This window comes from Oncorhynchus kisutch, linkage group LG12 (assembly GCF_002021735.2).
Source record: "Oncorhynchus kisutch isolate 150728-3 linkage group LG12, Okis_V2, whole genome shotgun sequence".
NCBI classification, from domain to species: Eukaryota; Metazoa; Chordata; class Actinopteri; order Salmoniformes; family Salmonidae; genus Oncorhynchus; species Oncorhynchus kisutch.
Genome location: NC_034185.2, coordinates 3347184 through 3369410, shown reverse-complemented (window position 1 = coordinate 3369410; position 22227 = coordinate 3347184). Strand labels below are relative to the sequence as shown.

At 41.2% G+C, this 22227-nt stretch overlaps 1 protein-coding gene across 4 annotated transcripts in view; it reads left to right on the top strand.

Moving 5' to 3' along the window:
• The window catches only part of myb (v-myb avian myeloblastosis viral oncogene homolog), a 69220-nt gene that overhangs the window by 46501 nt on the left and 492 nt on the right, over positions 1 to 22227 (top strand). For 3 of the 4 annotated variants that reach the window (XM_031836731.1, XM_031836733.1, XM_031836730.1), the window contains 7 exons: positions 3264 to 3368; positions 7866 to 8081; positions 11003 to 11097; positions 11278 to 11464; positions 11551 to 11634; positions 14933 to 15016; positions 15519 to 22227. The exon at positions 15519 to 22227 is cut by the window's right edge and continues 492 nt beyond it. In XM_031836731.1, coding sequence (XP_031692591.1) covers positions 3264 to 3368; positions 7866 to 8081; positions 11003 to 11097; positions 11278 to 11464; positions 11551 to 11634; positions 14933 to 15016; positions 15519 to 15653 — 906 coding nt within the window. In that variant the 3' untranslated portion in view covers positions 15654 to 22227. The remainder of the gene's footprint in view (positions 1 to 3263; positions 3369 to 7865; positions 8082 to 11002; positions 11098 to 11277; positions 11465 to 11550; positions 11635 to 14932; positions 15017 to 15518) is intronic. The other variant, XM_031836732.1, reaches the window with a different exon arrangement.

Genomic DNA, 22227 nt, shown 5'->3' with positions numbered 1-22227 from the left:
ATCATGTAGTAACATATGGAGTCATGTAGTAACATATGGAATCATGTAGTAACATATGGAGTCATGTAGTAACATATGGAATCATGTAGTAACATATGGAGTCATGTAGTAACATATGGAGTCATGTAGTAACATATGGAATCATGTAGTAACATATGGAGTCATGTAGTAACATATGGAGTCATGTAGTAACATATGGAATCATGTAGTAACATATGGAATCATGTAGTAACATATGGAATCATGTAGTAACATATGGAATCATGTAGTAACATATGGAATCATGTAGTAACATATGGAGTCATGTAGTAACATATGGAATCATGTAGTAACATATGGAATCATGTAGTAACATATGGAATCATGTAGTAACATATGGAGTCATGTAGTAACATATGGAATCATGTAGTAACATATGGAGTCATGTAGTAACATATGGAATCATGTAGTAACATATGGAATCATGTAGTAACATATGGAATCATGTAGTAACATATGGAGTCATGTAGTAACATATGGAATCATGTAGTAACATATGGAGTCATGTAGTAACATATGGAATCATGTAGTAACATATGGAATCATGTAGTAACATATGGAGTCATGTAGTAACATATGGAGTCATGTAGTAACATATGGAATCATGTAGTAACATATGGAGTCATGTAGTAACATATGGAGTCATGTAGTAACATATGGAATCATGTAGAATCATATGGAATCATGTAGTAACATATGGAATCATGTAGTAACATATGGAATCATGTAGTAACATATGGAATCATGTAGTAAGATATGGAACCATGTAGTAACATATGGAATCATGTAGTAACATATGGAATCATGTAGTAACATATGGAATCATGTAGTAACATATGGAGTCATGTAGTAACCAAAAAAGGTTTTAAACAAATCAAAATATATTTTATATTTGAGATTCTTAAAAGTAGTCACCCTTTACCTTGATGACAGCTTTGCACACTCTTGGCATGCTAACCACTACGATACATAAATACAATACTGTAAAATACAATACACAATTACAACACAGGTGGGAGATGTATGATTGCCATCCCTATGAGTGTACCGCCCTCAGTCAGGCCATGGATGAGACATGCAATGCAATGCCAGGCTTGGACACAAGGTTTTTCCCCAGGTGCATTTTTTTATTTATTTTATTTCCCCTTTATTTAACCAGGTAGGCTAGTTGAGAACACCTTTATTTAACCAGGTAGGCTAGTTGAGAACACCTTTATTTAACCAGGTAGGCTAGTTGAGAACACCTTTATTTAACCAGGTAGGCTAGTTGAGAACACCTTTATTTAACCAGGTAGGCTAGTTGAGAACACCTTTATTTAACCAGGTAGGCTAGTTGAGAACAAGTTCTCATTTACAACTGCAACCTGGCCAAGATAAAGCATAGCAGTGTGAACAGACAACACAGAGATACACATGGAGTAAACAATAAACAAGTCAATAACACAGTAGAAAACAAGAGTCTATATACATTGTGTGCAAAAGGCATGAGGAGGTAGGCAAATAATTACAATTTTGCAGATTAACACTGGAGTGATAAATGATCAGATGGCATAAAACAATGAGGATATTTCCTGAGATGTTGATGAGTTCCTATGTAAAGATGCTCCAGACTGGGCTTGACGCTATTAAACATGATGTTCCTTTCATTTCCCTGTGTTGATTATCTTTAAATAATCTCATCTTAGATCACCCACGGGATAGAAATGATGGACATTTTGATGTTCAGTCCATTTTAATGGGTAGTGGAAGTGTACTGCCTAATGTGAAAACAGTGTAATGTTCTGTAATTTACATACTACATTCAAAAGGGCAATTTTGAAACTTATCTAAAAACAATTGGCTGTTGGACCGTTTGTTCAAATATCTACATTAAGGAGATGTCATTTGGTTGTTGTTTTGGTGACTAAACCAATATTATATATTATATATATTCTCATTATATTTCCACAGTAAACTGACATTTTTTTGATAAATAGTTGTTTGGTGAAAGATAACTACAAACAAAATAAATGAACGATGAACAGTTTTGAATGTTGCAAGTTTTACCAGTTTATAATTTTATATTTAGAGTTTAGATCATAAAAAAAATAAAACATAAATAGTTTGAAAACTGTTGTTGTTTATTTGTTTATTTGTACATTATAAATGAAATCCTATGTCTGTAAATACCACATCATCATTCTCCATCAGCCAGTGTGTTTCAAACAGGACAAAATGGAAAGAGGACTATACCATTTAGAAGTACGATGTTGAATACACTGCTGCTATACCTTGGGTTGTATAATATATTTCCACTCATTATCTGAAATTTCATTGATATACTGTGATCTGATGAATTTCAAGCACAGAGACTGTATCAGTTGACTAGTCACAGAGAAAGGTAAGCTTGTACGATGTGGCAAATTAAAAAATTTAAAAAATTCTTACAAATTATTATTATTATTATTTTTTGTTCATGTTAACTTATGGAGAAATTATTATTTTATTTATTTTTTGTTCATGTTAACTTATGGAGAAATTATTATTTTTATTTATTTTTTGTTCATGTTAACTTATGGAGAAATTATTATTTGTATTTATTTTTTGTTCATGTTAACTTATGGAGAAATTATTATTTTTATTTATTTTTTGTTCATGTTAACTTATGGAGAAATTATTATTTTTATTTATTTATTTACTTTGTGTTCAGTATTTTTTTTAATTACTGTTTTATAATGTATATCTTGTATTTTTTGCTATTGGAATAAATCAGGGCCCCCTTTTGTAAATAAAGTTTTAGAATAGTAGAATACACAAGGTGCAATTTCTACATTTGGTTGTGCCTCAGCAGTTTTCCTCTTGTTATGTCAGTCATCTGCAGCAAAACAGATGTGGTAGATCAGTCTACCGGCCAACTATCTAAAATTGTAGTAATCATGATCAAATTACCGACCGGGAGGGTTTGGGTGCAAACAAAATGTGCTCATGGTATTTAATTGAAAACCTTTTCATGAATGACTCAGGTGTGAATGAATGAACAATCAAAGGTTCTGAACATAGGGACATTACAAGTGTTATCAGTTTAGAAGTTTGTATTTAGAGTACCAACTGTACATCTGTACATCTGAAATATGTGATAACATTACTGTAATACCCGGTATAAACCTCTCTCTCTCTCTCTCTCTCTCTCTCTCTCTCTCCCTCCCTCCCTCCCTCCCTCCCTCTACATCTCTTTCTCCCTGTAGAGACATTATAGTGAGGAGGACCCAGAGAAGGAGAAGAGGGTGAAGGAGATTGAGCTGCTGCTGATGTCAACAGAAAATGAGCTGAGGGGACAGCCTGCACTACCTGTGAGTGTGTGTGTGTGTGTGTGTGTGTGTGTGTGTGTGTGTGTGTGTGTGTGTGTGTCTGTGTGTAGGAGGAGGAAACATCTGGGGGTCTATTTCACAGAAGTGATGAAATCGCCCTTATCTCACTGTGTGTGTTGTGACCTCCTTGTGCAACCCCCTGCCCACTACCACCACCACAGCCACCCTCCTGCCAACTTTAACTTCCCTTTCTCTATCTCTCCCTCTCTCTCACCTCGCTCCAACAACACTTTCTGTCTCTCCCTCTCTCTCTCTCTCTCTCTCTCTCTCTCTCTCTCTCTCTCTCTCTCTCTCTCTGTCTCTCTCTCTCTCTCTCTCTGTCTCTCTCTCTCTCTCTCTCTCTCTCTCTCTCTCTCTCTCTCTCTGTCTCTCTGTCTCTCTCTCTCTGTCTCTCTGTCTCTCTCTCTCTCTGTCTCTCTGGGCTTTCTGACCAAATTCTGCATTAGTTGGGGTATTTCTCTGGGCTTTCTGACAGAATTCTGCATTAGTAGGTGTATTTCTCTGGGCTTTCTGACAGAATTCTGCGTTAGTTGGTGTATTTCTCTGGGCTTTCTGACAGAATTCTGCATGCTTCAATTGGATTTTTGACCCACATTTTGAAGTCCAGTTTATTGAGTGGCCCCCAAATCTCACTTCTGTAAAGAGCTATTGGTAGGAAAACGCTGTCAAATATTTTGGTACAAATTCTAATAGGGAATTGCTTTTGAATATTTTCATTATTTGTTGCATACAATGTTCTGCGGGCTTTTCCTTTTGACTGCATTCACTGCCATATTAAAGTTTCCCGATGCAGACATGGACAGACCAAAGTATGAGTCATTTTTACTGTTCATTTATGGTGTTGTTCAGGTTGAATTTATATTTGTGTTTCTGACATCTGTTTTTTGGGGATTTTTTTTTTTTACTGCCAGGGCCCAATTATGGCAATATTGCTCAATAATATTACGGTTCTGTTAAAGACCTTCTTTGGTTGGTGATAGAAGAACCAAGTCATCAGCATATAGCAGGTATTGTACCTCTGTGTTAAATAGTATGAGTCCTGGGGCTGGAGAATGGTCCAACATGTCTGCTAATTCATTGATATAAATGTTGAAAAGGTTTGGACTCAAACTGCAGCCTTGTCTCACACCTCAACGTTATGAAAATAATTATGTTATTTGGTTTTTGATTTTTATTGCACACTTGTTTTCTGTGTACATACTTTTGATTATTTATTTTATTTATCATAGACCATCAAGCCCACTTTGGAGAATCTGGAAGAATATACCTTTGTGGCAAATGCTTTTTTTAAGTCAGTTAAGCAAAGATTTTGGCCTGTTTTTTTTTTGGTGGATGTGTTCCGTCCCAGAACTGTTTTCAATTTCATCAAGTGTCTTACTGGTATTATTCAATGTATTTTGTATATTGCGTTTCATTGTATGTTTCAGAGTTTCAAAGCTCTGGGTTGTTTTTGCTGCTAATGTTTTTCATTTGACATTTGTCTTTGGTGTTTTCTAATTGTTTTACATTCGTTGTCAAACCAGGGATGTTCTCTGTTTAGTGAGTCCTCCAGATCAGAGGCAGTAGGGAGGACCAGGGATGTTCTCTGTTTAGTGAGTCCACCAGATCAGAGGCAGTAGGGATGACCAGGGATGTTCCCTGTTTAGTGAGTCCTCCAGATCAGAGGCAGTAGGGATGACCAGGGATGTTCTCTGTTTAGTGAGTCCTCCAGATCAGAGGCAGTAGGGATGACCAGGGGTGTTCTCTGTTTAGTGAGTCCTCCAGATCAGAGGCAGTAGGGATGACCAGGGATGTTCTCTGTTTAGTGAGTCTGCCAGATCAGAGGCAGTAGGGATGACCAGGGATGTTCTCTGTTTAGTGAGTCCTCCAGATCAGAGGCAGTAGGGATGACCAGGGATGTTCTCTGTTTAGTGAGTCCTCCAGATCAGAGGCAGTAGGGATGACCAGGGATGTTCCCTGTTTAGTGAGTCCTCCAGATCAGAGGCAGTAGGGATGACCAGGGATGTTCTCTGTTTAGTGAGTCCTCCAGATCAGAGGCAGTAGGGATGACCAGAGATGTTCTCTGTTTAGTGAGTCCTCCAGATCAGAGGCAGTAGGGATGACCAGGGGTGTTCTCTGTTTAGTGAGTCCTCCAGATCAGAGGCAGTAGTGATGACCAGGGATGTTCTCTGTTTAGTGAGTCCTCCAGATCAGAGGCAGTAGGGATGACCAGGGATGTTCTCTGTTTAGTGAGTCCTCCAGATCAGAGGCAGTAGGGATGACCAGGGATGTTCTCTGTTTAGTGAGTCCTCCAGATCAGAGGCAGTAGGGATGACCAGGGATGTTCTCTGTTTAGTGAGTCCTCCAGATCAGAGGCAGTAGGGATGACCAGGGATGTTCTCTGTTTAGTGAGTCCTCCAGATCAGAGGCAGTAGAGATGACCAGGGATGTTCTCTGTTTAGTGAGTCCTCCAGATCAGAGGCAGTAGAGATGACCAGTGATGTTCTCTGTTTAGTGAGTCCACCAGATCAGAGGCAGTAGAGATGACCAGGGATGTTCTCTGTTTAGTGAGTCCTCCAGATCAGAGGCAGTAGGGATGACCAGGGATGTTCTCTGTTTAGTGAGTCCTCCAGATCAGAGGCAGTAGGGATGACCAGGGATGTTCTCTGTTTAGTGAGTCCTCCAGATCAGAGGCAGTAGGGATGACCAGGGATGTTCTCTGTTTAGTGAGTCCTCCAGATCAGAGGCAGTAGGGATGACTCTTGATTAGTGTGTGAATTGGACCATTTTCCTGTCCTGCTAAAGATTCACAATGTAACGAATACTTTTAGGTGGCAGATAAAATATATGGAGTAAAAAGTACATTATTTTCTTTAGGAATATAGTGAAGTAAAAGTAAAAGTAGTCAAAAATATTAATAGTAAAGTAAAGATACCTCAAAAACTACTTAAGTAGTACTTTAAAGTATTTTTTACTTAAGTACTTTACACCACTGGCTAGGAGTTAAGTAGTTATTTTTCATCAATTAATCTAAACACAATACCACATAATGACATCACAATACCACATAATGACATCACAATACCCCATAATGACATCACAATACCCCATAATGACATCACAATACCACATAATGACATCACAATACCCCATAATGACATCACAATACCCCATAATGACATCACAATACCCCATAATGACAAAGCAAATCCAGCAACAAAAAAAAACTGGAAATATCACATCTACAGTTTAGTTTACTCAGTACTTTGTTGAGACACATATGCAAATATGGCAGCGATTACAGCCTCGAGTCTTCTTGGGTTTGACGCTACAAGCTTGGCACACCTGTATTTGGGGAGTTTCTCCCCCCCGTCCCCTCTCTCTCTCTCTCTCTCTCTCTCTCTCTCTCCCCTCTCTCTCTCTTTCTATCTCCTCCCCCTCTCTCTCTCTCTCTTTCTCACTCTTTCAATTCAATTCAATTCAAGGACTTTATTGACATGGGAAACATGTGTTAACATTGCCAAAGCAAGTGAGGTAGATAATATATAAAGTGAATATATAAAGTGAAATAAACAATAAAAATGAACAGTAAACATTACACATACAGAAGTTTCAAAACAGTAAAGACATTACAAATGTCATATTATATATATACAGTGTTTTAACAATGTACAAATGGTTAAAGGACACAAGATAAAATAAATAAGCATAAATATGGGTTGTATTTACAATGGTGTTTGTTCTTCACTGGTTGCCCTTTACTCGTGGCAACAGGTCACAAATCTTGCTGCTGTGATGGCACACTGTGGAATTTCACCCTGTAGATATGGGAGTTTATCAAAATTGGATTTGTTTTCGAATTCTTTGTGGATCTGTGTAATCTGAGGGAAATATGTCTCTCTAATATGGTCATACATTGGGCAGGAGGTTAGGAAGTGCAGCTCAGTTTCCACCTCATTTTGTGGGCAGTGAGCACATAGCCTGTCTTCTCTTGAGAGCCATGTCTGCCTACGGCGGCCTTTCTCAATAGCAAGGCTATGCTCACTGAGTCTGTACATAGTTATAGCTCTCCTTAATTTTGGGTCAGTCACAGTGGTCAGGTATTCTGCCGCTGTGTACTCTCTGTTCAGGGCCAAATAGCATTCTAGTTTGCTCAGTTGTTTTGTTAATTCTTTCCAACGTGTCAAGTAATTATCTCTTTGTTTTCTCATGATTTGGTTGGGTCTAATTGTGCTGCTGTCCTGGGGCTCTGTGTGGTGTGTTTGTGTTTGTGAACAGAGCCCCAGTACCAGCTTGCTTAGGGGAGAGACTCTTCTCCAGGTTCATCTCTCTATAGGTGATGGCTTTGTTATGGAAGGTTTGGGAATCTTTCTCTTTCTCTCTCTTTCAATTCAATACAATGGGGCTTTTTTTGGAATCAGAAATATTTTGTGGGAAAAGAATGGAACAATCAGAAATGAACAGTAAACATTCATATCTCTCTCTCTCTCTCTCTTTCAGATCATTCCTTTCTCCAGCTGGGGGGGTCGTACCAGTTCAGAGAGCCGAGGTCATCACTACCAGGCCACCGCTCCATGCCTCTCTATAGAGAGCACCTCACACAGCGGCAGCAACAACAATAACAACAACAGCAACAACAACAACAACAGCAACAGTCACCATGACATCCACGCCTTCTCCAACCTCCCGGAGTTCATGGAGTCAGTCATCGACTCAGTAAGACAACTCTTTGTCTCTGTGTGTGTGTGTGTGTTTTGTGTGTTTTGTGTGTGTGTGTGTGTGTGTCTGTGTGTCTGTGTGTGTGTCTCTGTGTCTCTGTGTCTCTCTCTCTCTCTTTCTGTCTCTGTCTCTTTCTCTCGCTCTCTCTCTCTGTCTCTCTCTGTGTCTCTGTGTCTCTCTCGCTCTCTCTGTCTCTCTCTCTGTGTCTCTCTCTGTCTCTGTGTCTCTCTCTGTCTCTCTCTCTGTGTCTCTCTCTGTGTCTCTGTGTCTCTCTCTGTCTCTCTCTCTGTCTCTCTCTGTCTCTCTCTGTGTCTCTGTGTCTCTGTCTCTAAGTCTCTCTCTCTGTCTCTCTCTCTGTGTCTCTCTGTCTCTCTCTGTCTCTCTCTGTCTCGCTGTCTCTCTCTCTCTCTCTCTCTCAAATGTTATGCTCTCTCAGCTGGGCATTACCATTATCAGTGTGATCATATAACATTTAGAATGATCATTTTTAAATGGTCTGGGAAGAACAACACTGGGCAATTCAAGCAAAGCCTATATGCAGGTTTACATTTTTTATGTCATGTTGAAAAATAAATATCTGAATCGGCTTGCATTTTGACTCAGAAAAGTTTGGTGACCTCTGCTATAGTCTGACTACCTAGGGGTAATACTGCCTGGGGATACCGGAGAACCAGGGTTGGGAATGTTATTTATTTATTTATTTTTTTTATTTTTTTGCTAGGCAGGTCAGTGAAGAACAAATTCTTACTTACAATGATGGCCTACCAAAAGGCAAAATACCTCTTATAAATTTAGGACACACATCACGACAAGAGAGAAAACACAACACGACATAAAGAGACACCTAAGACAACAACATAGCAATTCAGCAACACATGACAACACAGCGTGGTAGCAACACAACATGGTAGCAGCACAACATGGTAGCAGCACAACATGGTAGCAACATAGCAAGGCAGCAACACATGACAACACAGCATGGTAGCAGCACAGCATGGTAGCAACACAACATGGTAGCAACACAACATGGTAGCAGCACAACATGGTAGCAACACAACCTGGTAGCAACACAACATGACAACAACATGGTAACAACATAGCAAGGCAGCAACACATGACAACACAGCGTGGTAGTAACACAACATGACAACAACATGGTAGCAACACAACATGGTAGCAGCACACCATGGTAGCAACATAGCAAGGCAGCAACACATGACAACACAGCGTGGTAGTAACACAACATGACAACAACATGTTAGCAACACAACATGACAACAACGTGGTAGCAACACAACATGGTAGCATCACAGCATGACAACACAGCATGGTAGTAACACAACATGACAACATGGTAGCAACACAACATGGTAGAAGCACAGCATGGTAGCAACACAGCAAGGTAGCAACACAACATGACAACAACATGGTAGCAGCACAACATGGTAGCAGAACAACATGGTAGCAGCACAGAATGGTAGCAACACAACATGACAACAACAAGGCAGCAACACATGATAACACAGCATGGTAGCAACACAACATGACAACAACATGGTAGCAACACAGCATGACAACAACGTGGTAGCAACACAGCATGACAACAACATGGTAGCAACACAACATGACAACAACGTGGTAGCAACACAGCATGACAACAACATGGTAGCAGCACAACATGACAACAACGTGGGAGCAACACAGCATGACAACAACATGGTAGCAACACAACATGACAACAATGTGGTAGCAACACAACATGACAACAACATGGTAGCAACACAACATGACAACAACATGGTAGCAACACAGCATGACAACAACATGGTGGCAACACAACATGACAGCAGCACAACATGACAACAACGTGGTAGCAACACAACATGGCAGCAGAACAACATGGTAGCAGCACAAAACATGGTATAAACATTATTGGGCACAGACAACATCACAAAGGGCAAGAAGGTAGAGAAAACAATATATCACACAAAGCAGCCACAACTGTTAGTAAGAGTGTCCATGTCTGAGTCTTTGAATGAAGAGATTGAGATCAAACTGTCCAGTTTGAGTGTTTGTTGCAGCTCGTTCCAGTCACTAGCTGCAGCGAACTGAAAAGAGGAGCGACCCAGGGATGTGTGTGCTTTAAGGACCTTTACCAGAATGTGACTAGCAGAACAGGTGTTGTATGTGGAGGATGAGGGCAGTAGATATCTCAGATACGAGGGGGATTGAGGCCGAAGACGGTTTTATAAATAAGCAGGTATACAGAGATGACCAGTTTACAGAGGAGTATAGAGTGCAGTGATGTGTCCTATAAGGAGCATTGGTGGCAAATCTGATGGCCGAATGGTAAAGAACATCTAGCCGCTCGAGAGCACCCTTCCCTTTTGATCTATAAATGATGTCTCCGTAATCTAGCATGGATAGGACGGTCATCTGAATCAGAGATAGTTTGGCAGCTGGGGTGAAAGAGGATTGATTACAATAGAGGAAACCAAGTCTAGATTTAACTTTAGCCTGCAGCTTTGATATGTGCTGAGAGAAGGACAGTGTACCGTCTAGCCATACTCCCAAGTACTTGTATGAGCTGACTACCTCAAGCTCTAAACCCTTAGAAGTAGTAATCACAACTGTAGGGAGAGGGGTATTCTTCTTACCAAACCACATGACCTTTGTTTTGGTGGGGCCTAGGATTGAGCCTTGGGGTACTCCCTTGGTGACAGGCAGTGGCTGAGTAAGCAGCTTTTATGACGTTATACACTGCACTCTTTGAGAGAGCAAACACTGAGAGGGCAAACACTGCCCAAGCCACTCTTTCCTCCATGTTGTTGTAGATGTAACTGTGATCCTGTTCATACTGTAATGTGTTAATCAATACCCAAAGCGGTATTGATCGCTATTCCGTTTTTCTTCTGCAGCTTTTCAACCAATCAGACAGCCACAGCTTACCAATGAGCTCCCAGAAACCCCTGGTGGCCACAGCTCCACCTCGACCGCAGAAAGAGAACGGCATGTAGGCATATTCTTTTGTACTCTTCTTATTATCAGCACGTTGTGTAACAGTAGTGATTAATCACACATCTCCATGTCAATGATGTAAATCTCACCTGCGCTCTCTCTCTCTCTCTCTCTCTCTCTCTCCTGTCTCTCTCTCTCTTGTCTCTCTCTCTCTCTTTCTCTCTCTCTCTCTCAGGTTCAGGACTCCTACTATCCGTCGTTCCCTCCTGGAGTTATCTCCTCATTCTCTGACCCCGTTCAGGTCTTCCATGGTAGAGTGTATAAAACAGGAACCTATGGAGTGTGTTGTCTCAGTCGGGGGCCAACAGCCAACCGGGGTCTCCCCAGACCAACAGCCATCCTTAAAGAACATCAAACAAGAGGTGCTTTACATCAATATCTACATGTGGTTGTGCTCTGACCCTGTGGTTATATTCTGTGGTTCTGACCAGGTGTGGTTGTGTTCCAGGTGGAGTCTCCCTATCTGCAGTGGGAAGGACCAGACACCCACACCCAGCTATTCTCCCCCTCCGGCCCCGCACAGGAAGTACCTGTATGTCACATGTCCTCCTCCTCTTCCTCCTCTTCCTCCTCCTCCAGTCTACTCTTTTTTTATAATGATGTTTTATAATGTAGTGCAGGGGTATTCAACCCCTATGAGGTCCAGAGCCTGGTGCTTCTCTGTTCTACCTGATAATGCATTGCACCTAAATCAGACCCTGGTTTAGGTGTCCCAGGTCTAAATCAGTCCCTGATTAGAAGGGAATCACCCACCTGATGTCCCAGGTCTAAATCAGTCCCTGATTAGAGGGGAATCACCCACCTGGTGTCACAGGTCTAAATCAGTCCCTGATTAGAGGGGAATCACCCACCTGGTGTCACAGGTCTAAATCAGTCCCTGATTAGAGGGGAATCACCCACCTGGTGTCACAGGTCTAAATCAGTCCCTGATTAGAGGGGAATCACCCACCTGGTGTCACAGGTCTAAATCAGTCCCTGATTAGAGGGGAATCACCCACCTGGTGTCACAGGTCTAAATCAGTCCCTGATTAGAGGGGAATCACCCACCTGGTGTCACAGGTCTAAATCAGTCCCTGATTAGAGGGGAATCACCCACCTGGTGTCACAGGTCTAAATCAGTCCCTGATTAGAGGGGAATCACCCACCTGGTGTCACAGGTCTAAATCAGTCCCTGGAAAAACACAGTGAAACTGTCTTGGAGGTCTAGAGTTGAGTTTGAGGGGTACAGCTAAAGATATAGAAGGTAGAACAGGTGGGAATCGATCCTATGCCATTGTTACAGGACTACACACCTGTCATCTCTTAACCTGTTTAACCTTTCACCTTTCAACTCCTTAAAACCTCTTGGCGCACCCATCCCTTTAGCGGGATAATTTTTCGTCAACATCCACTGAATTGCAGAGCGCCAAATTCAAATTAAATTACTAAAAATATTTTATTTTCATGAAATCACAAGTGCAATATACCAAAACACAGCGTAGCTTGTTAATCCACCTGGTGTGTCAGATTTCTTTTTTTTTTACAGCGAAAGCAAGCCAAGCGTTTATGTTAGGACATCTCTCTCAGCAGACAAAACATTACAAACAGCTAGCAGCAAAGTAGATTGGTCACGAAAGTCAGAAAAGCAATTAAATGAATCGCTTACTTTTGATGATCTTCGGATGTTTGCACTCACGAGACTCCCAGTTACATAATAAATGTTAGTTTTGTTCGATAAAGATTACTTTTATATCCAAAAACCTCCATTTGGTTGGCGCGTTTTGTTCAGTAATCCGCAGGCCTGTGAAGGTCACGACAGGCAGACGAAAATTCCAAATAGTATCCGTAAAGTTCGTAGAAATATGTCAAACGTTTTTTCATAATCAATCCTCAGATTATTTTTACAATGAATAACCGGACGGTAGCTTTTTCAATAGGAGAGAGAGAGAAAAGGTCTGCTCCAAGCTGCTCGTGCAAAACTCTGGGTACACACAGCTATCCACTGACGCGATGTGACCATTCTCGCTCATTTTTCAGAATAAAAGCCTGAAACTATGTCTAAAGACTGTTCACACCATGTGGAAGCCATAGGGAAAGGAATCTGGTTGATATCCCTTTAAATGGAGGGAACGCATGCAATGGAACAGAGAGCTTTCAGATAAACAGCACGTCTTGGTTGGATTTTCCTCAGGTTTTCACCTGCAATATCAGTTCTGTTATACTTTTCTATCTTAATCTGCCAATTATATGCATATAAGAGAAAGAGAAATAGGCAGCTTCATTTGGGCACGTTTTTCATCCAAACATCAAAATACTGCCCCCTAGTCTCAAGATTAACCCTTGACACGCCGCAGCCCTCTGCCTCACTTACCAGGATGAATAATGCTTGTACACATTGAGTGGACAAAACATTAAGAACACCTGCTCTTTCCATGACACAGACAGACCAGGTGAATCCAGGTGAAAGCAATGTCCCCTTATTGATGTCATTTGTTAAATCAACTTCAATGTAGATGAAGGGGAGGAGTCAGGTTAAAGATGAAGGGGAGGAGTCAGGTTAAAGATGAAGGGGAGGAGACAGGCTTAAGATGAAGGGGAGGAGACAGGGTTAAGATGAAGGGGAGGAGACAGGTTTAAGATGAAGGGGAGGAGTCAGGTTAAAGATGAAGGGGAGGAGATGAAGGGGAGGAGTCAGGTTAAAGATGAAGGGGAGGAGACAGGTTAAAGATGAAGGGGAGGAGACAGGTTAAAGATGAAGGGGAGGAGACAGGGTTAAAGATGAAGGGGAGGGGACAGGTTAAAGATGAAGGGGAGGAGACGGGTTAAAGATGAAGGGGAGGAGACGGGTTAAAAATGAAGGGGAGGAGACAGGTTAAAGATGAAGGGGGGGAGACGGGTTAAAGATGAAGGGGAGGAGACAGGTTAAAGATGAAGGGGAGGAAACAGGTTAAAGATGAAGGGGAGGAGACAGGTTAAAGATGAAGGGGAAGAGACAGGTTAAAGATGAAGGGGAGGAGACAGGTTAAAGAAGGATTTTTAAGTCTTGAGACAATTGAGACATGAAAATGTGTGTGTCATTCAAAGGGTGAACGGGCAAGACAAAATATTTAAGTGTCTTTGAACGGGGGTATGGTAGTAGGTGCCAGGTGCACCAGTTTGAGTGTCAAGAACTGCAACGCTGCTGGGTTTTTCACACTCAACAGTTTCCCCTGTGTCTCAAGAATTGTCCACCACCCAAAGGACATCTAGCCAACTTGACACAACTATGGGTCACCTTGGAGTCAACATGGAGTCCCATGACCTGAGGGCAGAAGTGTGTGTTTGGATGGCTTCACTATTATTCTACAATGTAGAAAATAGTTAAAAAAATAAAGAACAACTCTTGAATGAGTAGGTGTGTCCAAACTGTTGACTGGTTCTGTATGTTGAAGAAGTTGAGTTCATCTCTGCCTCATCCCACGGCCCTGTGGGTTCATCTCTGCCTCATCCCACGGCCCTGTGGAAAGAAATGTGTGTGTTATCTTTGATCATTTTAACCCGCACTTGTTGTTTGTGTACATGGATTTTATAATGTTGTATGTTTTTCCCCCAACACCACTTTCCATCCATTTGTATAGCATCTCTGTCTCTGTCTCTCTGTCTCTCTGTCTCTCACTCTCTCGCTCTCTCTCTCTCTCTCTCTCTCTCTCTCTCTCTCTCTCTCTCTCTCTCTCTGTCTCCCTCTCTCTCTCTCTCTCTCTCTCTCTCTCTCTCTCTCTTTCTCTTTCTCCCTCTCTATCTAGGATCTGCTGACTACTTTTGTGCTCTCTCTCTCTCTCTCTCTCTCTCTCTCTTTCTCCCTCTCTCTCTAGGATCTGCTGACTACTTCTGCACTGAATGAAGACGGACACAAACCCTACCACCTCCCCCGTCGGTCTCTGGGCAGCCCACTACAGGTTTGTGCATGTGCGTGCGTGTGGGTGTGTGTGTGTGTGTGGATGTGTTTAACTATATTTGTTGGGATCAGAAGTCGTATGTTTTTAAGTAGAATAGTAAACAAACACAAATTTGCCCAACTGGGGACATTTTGTTTGTCTGTTTCTAGGGGGTTTAGGGTTAGTAGCTAGGGTTAGGTTTAGGTATAGTTATACAAGACTGTGTGTGTGTGTGAGAGAGAGAGAGAGAGAGAGAGAGAGAGAGAGAGAGAGAGAGAGAGAGAGAGGAGAGAGAGAGAGAGAGTGTGTGTGTGTGTGTGTGTGTGTGTGTGTGTGTGTGTGTGTGTGTGTGTGTGTGTGTGTGTGTGTGTGTGTGTGTGTGTGTGTGTGTGTGTGTGTGTGTGTGTGTGTGTGTGTGTGTGTGTACACTGCTACAGGTGTATGCACACTGTTGCTAGGGGGTCACAAAGCTTTTAAAGGGTAACATGTAACATGTCAATAATGTGCAAAACCTTTCTCTCAGCAGCTCAACACTTGGGACCAAGTGGCTTGTGGGAAGGTGGAGGACCAAGTGGCTTGTGGGAAGGTGGAGGACAAGGTCTTGGCTTTAGAGCATAAATACATCACTTCTTACTCTGCTAGGACCTTGGTCATGTAATATATACACACACAGACAGACAGACAGACAGACAGACAGACAGACAGACAGACAGACAGACAGACAGACAGACAGACAGACAGACAGACAGACAGACAGACAGACAGACAGACAGACAGACAGACAGACAGACAGACAGACAGACAGACAGACAGACAGACAGACAGACAGACAGACAGACAGACAGACAGACAGACAGACAGACAGACAGACAGACAGACAGACAGACAGACAGACAGACAGACAGACAGACAGACAGACAGACAGACAGACAGACAGACAGACTCATTGGATTCAAAGACCAAAGACATTAATTAGTTTATTTCTATTTCTATTATTTTGTATTCATGGGTTGTTTTGTCACCATATTGTTTTGACCTTCTGATCTGACGCCTGACTGAGCGTTCTACTCAATACATCGTCAATGGTGAAGATTGAATCAAAAGTGTATTACAGTCGGCTTGGAAGTACAAGGACATTCAAAAGGAGGCATTACATTAGTAGGAAAACCTTTTGTCATCATTTTGACGTCGCCAGATTGACTTTAGATGCAGTATAACGTTAGCTAGCTAGCTAAGATTGATGGCAGGCCACCAGATTGACTTTAGATGCAGTATAACGTTAGCTAGCTAGCTAAGATTGATGGCAGGCCACCAGATTGACTTTAGATGCAGTATAACGTTAGCTAGCTAGCTAAGATTGATGGCAGGCCACCGGATTGACTTTAGATGCAGTATAACGTTAGCTAGCTAGCTAAGATTGATGGCAGGCCACCGGATTGACTTTAGATGCAGTATAACGTTAGCTAGCTAGCTAAGATTGATGGCAGGCCACCGGATTTTAGCTAGCTAACGTTAGAATTTGCTAGCTTTTTTTTATTTTTACAAACTTTGCTAACTAAGTAAATTTGATGACATGATAATGCTGACAAAGTTGTTTTTTCCTACTAAATATTTGACTACTTTTAGCATAGTCATCGTATTTCCAGGCGCTATAGTGTCATTTAGACGAAACAGTAATTAGCCTCCGCCCAGAAAGACTGGGCTTATCACCACTGTAGGGCACCACTATGGCGCCGCCGACTGAGGGCGGCTTGAGAACGTTCATAACAATGACACGACGCGACCGAGTGACGGAGGTGCAACCTATGAATGGTTTTGTTATTAATGTGGATCCTGTGGGTAGTTTGTGGTATTGAATGTTGTATTATAAAGCAGGGAGAAAAATGATGTGCCTATAAATGAATAATAATGGGGCTGTGTTTTTAATAATTTTGTTTTTTTTTCAAAGGTTTTAATATTTGAATATAAAAAATTTGATTTAATTTATTTGCTTTATTTTCGACAAAGACGTTTTTTTGTGTGTTTTTTTTGGGCCTATCGAGTGACAGTGTTTAAAACCCCTGACCCCTGACCCCTGACCCTAGCATTATTACAGGTTAAAACCAAAGTAAATATGATTCAACGATAGCTACTATTCCACTTGTCGAGAGACCTTTACAAAGCCATATCATAATGAGTGTCTATGATACCTGTTAACTTGTTGAGAGACCTTTACAAAGCCATATCATAATGAGTGTCTATGATACCTGTTAACTTGTTGAGAGACCTTTACAAAGCCATATCATAATGAGTGTCTATGATACCTGTTAACTTGTTGAGAGACCTTTACAAAGCCATATCATAATGAGTGTCTATGATACCTGTTAACTTGTTGAGAGACCTTTACAAAGCCATATCATAATGAGTGTCTATGATACCTGTTAACTTGTCGAGAGACCTTTACAAAGCCATATCATAATGAGTGTCCATGATACCTGTTAACTTGTTGAGAGACCTTTACAAAGCCATATCATAATGAGTGTCTATGATACCTGTTAACTTGTTGAGAGACCTTTACAAAGCCATATCATAATGAGTGTCTATGATACCTGTTAACTTGTCGAGAGACCTTTACAAAGCCATATCATAATGAGTGTCTATGATACCTGTTAACTTGTCGAGAGACCTTTACAAAGCCATATCATAATGAGTGTCCATGATACCTGTTAACTTGTCGAGAGACCTTTACAAAGCCATATCATAATGAGTGTCTATGATACCTGTTAACTTGTTGAGAGACCTTTACAAAGCCATATCATAATGAGTGTCTATGATACCTGTTAACTTGTCGAGAGACCTTTACAAAGCCATATCATAATGAGTGTCTATGATACCTGTTAACTTGTCGAGAGACCTTTACAAAGCCATATCATAATGAGTGTCCATGATACCTGTTAACTTGTCGAGAGACCTTTACAAAGCCATATCATAATGAGTGTCTATGATACCTGTTAACTTGTCGAGAGACCTTTACAAAGCCATATCATAATGAGTGTCCATGATACCTGTTAACTTGTCGAGAGACCTTTACAAAGCCATATCATAATGAGTGTCCATGATACCTGTTAACTTGTTGAGAGACCTTTACAAAGCCATATCATAATGAGTGTCCATGATACCTGTTAACTTGTTGAGAGACCTTTACAAAGCCATATCATAATGAGTGTCTATGATACCTGTTAACTTGTTGAGAGACCTTTACAAAGCCATATCATAATGAGTGTCTATGATACCTGTTAACTTGTTGAGAGACCTTTACAAAGCCATATCATAATGAGTGTCTATGATACCTGTTAACTTGTCGAGAGACCTTTACAAAGCCATATCATAATTATATGAGTGTCTATGATACCTGTTAACTTGTTGAGAGACCTTTACAAAGCCATATCATAATGAGTGTCTATGATACCTGTTAACTTGTTGAGAGACCTTTACAAAGCCATATCATAATGAGTGTCTATGATACCTGTTAACTTGTTGAGAGACCTTTACAAAGCCATATCATAATGAGTGTCTATGATACCTGTTAACTTGTTGAGAGACCTTTACAAAGCCATATCATAATGAGTGTCTATGATACCTGTTAACTTGTTGAGAGACCTTTACAAAGCCATATCATAATGAGTGTCTATGATACCTGTTAACTTGTTGAGAGACCTTTACAAAGCCATATCATAATGAGTGTCTATGATACCTGTTAACTTGTTGAGAGACCTTTACAAAGCCATATCATAATGAGTGTCTATGATACCTGTTAACTTGTTGAGAGACCTTTACAAAGCCATATCATAATGAGTGTCTATGATACCTGTTAACTTGTTGAGAGACCTTTACAAAGCCATATCATAATGAGTGTCTATGATACCTGTTAACTTGTTGAGAGACCTTTACAAAGCCATATCATAATGAGTGTCTATGATACCTGTTAACTTGTCGAGAGACCTTTACAAATCCATATCATAATTATATGAGTGTCCATGATACCTGCCTTAACGTACGTTTCACTGCTAGACATTAAGAAGTCTAATGTCAGCTCTTATGTCAACCTTATGAATGGTTATGAATGATCATATGATGCTTATGTGACAATTGGGCCAGTCAATTTAAAGTGTTACCTAACTAAACCAAGCTGGAAACAAACATCCCAAATGGCTCCCTGTTCCCTTAATGTATTTGACCAGGAAGAAGGGCCATTTCAGGCCCTCGCTTTTTATATACCCTGTATGACCTATATTTGATTGTTTCCTGTCTTGATACCGTGTCATAGTGGAAACATTTCCGTTGAGCAAACTATATTAATATTATTGTTGTTTTATATACTTTTTGATAAAACCCCTAAAGTCTTACACTGAGTTTACTGCTGAGTTCTCAAAGCATCAACCTATGACCCAATCCCAAACTGAGCCCTAGACCCTACGTCCTGTGATCGTCCCCTAGACCCTACGTCCTGTGATCGTCCCCTAGACCCTACGCCCTGTGATCGTCCCCTAGACCCTACGTCATGTGATCGTCCCCTAGACCTTATGACCTATGCTCGTCCCCTAGACCCTATGCCCTGTGATCGTCCCCTAGACCCTACGTCCTGTGATCGTCCCCTAGACCCTACGTCCTGTGATCGTCCCCTAGACCCTACGCCCTGTGATCGTCCCCTAGACCCTACGTCATGTGATCGTCCCCTAGACCTTATGACCTATGCTCGTCCCCTAGACCCTATGCCCTGTGATCGTCCCCTAGACCCTACGTCCTGTGATCGTCCCCTAGACCCTATGCCCTGTGATCGTCCCCTAGACCCTATGACCTATGATCGTCCCCTAGACCCTACGTCCTGTGATCGTCCCCTAGACCCTACGTCCTGTGATCGTCCCCTAGACCCTACGTCCTGTGATCGTCCCCTAGACCCTACGTCCTGTGATCGTCCCCTAGACCCTACGTCCTGTGATCGTCCCCTAGACCCTACGTCCTGTGATCGTCCCCTAGACTCTACGTCCTGTGATCGTCCCCTAGACCCTATGACCTATGCAGCTCTGAGATGATTTCACAGGTGTAAGCAATATGTGACTAACCGGCTCAATTCAGTTAAAATTACGTTGTTTTTTTTACATTGGATTAAAGTAGAGATTCAGAGCTACAACATGGTAGATCATACACTGTACTATACGGTACTATACTATACAGTACTATACTACACTATACTATACTATACTGTGCTGTTGGGGAACAATGGGAAAGTTATTCTGTTTTGAAAGTTGATAAACTTGTAAACTCACTTTTTGAGAAAATGGCCTTTGAATGTTTTGGTACCTACAGGAGAGCTCCTCTTTGTCTACACCCATTCAGCATCGTTCACACCCTCTTAAGCTTTAGCCCCACCCATCTCTTTAATGGTTGAGCCGAGCGTTCTGTACTAACAACATCAGTCAGGCACCCAAGCTAAATGGCTAGCTACTTCCTAGCTACTTCCTGCCACAAAATAACAACTCACTGAACATTACTTGCCTTAGCAGAGCTGGTTAGGCTGCTATGTTATCCAGAGCGTTGGTGACTGATTGTCCGTTCGTAAATTCAGAGTGTTTCGGTCTTGGAGCGTTCAGAGCGCACATTGCTCGCTCTGGTTGATCTGAACATTCTGACCTTACAACTACAGTCAAGGACCCAAGCTAAATGTCTAACGTTGGCTAGCTTGCTAGTTACTTCCAGACGCATAATGAGAGAACATCTCACTCTGACCATTTTACTCTCCCTAGCAGAGCTGGATGGGCTGTTTTCATGTTATCCATGTTATGGTGACTGTAACTGTGCTGCTGGCAACAATGACATTTTTTTGCTGACGTTTATTGACACCGGCCGTATTCAACGGGTGTTGAGCAACAGTAAATTCATCAGCCCTCTGGCACACTCAGATGAGAGTCTTTTGTTAAGACATGTAGCTAGCTAACTAGGTAAACAATGAACCATAATCCCAACGTGATGTTACTCGTGACATTACTACCCTGCATGAATCTGCAGGTAGCTAACCAACCAGGTTCAATGTTATCTAGCTAACATTAGGCTATAACTAGCAAAGTTACAAATAATGAGATCATACACATAATGTTAGCTAGCTAACAGTACATTTTAACTTGATATTAGGCTTATGCAGTTTAACTACGTGATATATATATTTTTTAAGCCCAGTTAGACAGGATTACCTAGACATACTGACCAGCTCAAAAAGATAGAAGCGTGCTATATGGCAGACCAATCCGAACTCATATCTCTGCATGTCCAGCCCACTCATTATCTCAGCCAATCATGGCTAGTGGGAAGGTTGCTGACTTTTTCTGTGGCTAAATCAACTAGGTTCATAATTTAACAATTTTATTCATATTTATAGATGCCATACAAGTTTGTTATTAAGGCACATGAAAGTTCACATGTTCCAGAAGACATTTCTGCCAATAAATATGCATGTAAAATATGCTCAAAGGGCTCTGGTGTGTAGTAGTGGCCTACAACATACATCTAGTGTCCTGAAACTGGTCACATATGGTAATGGTTAGTTGATTAGACCCAACAAATCATCTCAGATCTCAGATCTCCGAAAGAGAGGGGCTATGGCTCCATTTGGGATTGGGCCTACGAGCTGAACCCAGTAAAATGTTTTAAAGCTGCACTTGAATGACAGAGCTTTTTTACTCTGTGAACACTGTTATTATTATAATTATTATGAATATTATTACTACAAACTTGGGTCCAAAGTATCTCAATGTTTGGTAAACATGTCTTTAAAAATATTTCTTTTCATATTTGTTGGTTAGTTTTTTTAAACACCATGTTTGATACTAAGACTGCAGTAGCCAATCAGCATGTTTGATACTAAGACTGCAGTAGCCAATCAGCATGTTTGATACTAAGACTGCAGTAGCCAATCAGCATGTTTGATACTAAGACTGCAGTAGCCAATCAGCATGTTTGATACTAAGACGGTATTAGCCAATCAGCATGTTTGATACTAAGACTGTATTAGCCAATCAGCATGTTTGATACTAAGACTGCAGTAGCCAATCAGCATGTTTTATACTAAGACTGCAGTAGCCAATCAGCATGTTTGATACTAAGACTGTATTAGCCAATCAGCATGTTTGATACTAAGACGGTATTAGCCAATCAGCATGTTTGATACTAAGACTGCAGTAGCCAATCAGCATGTTTGA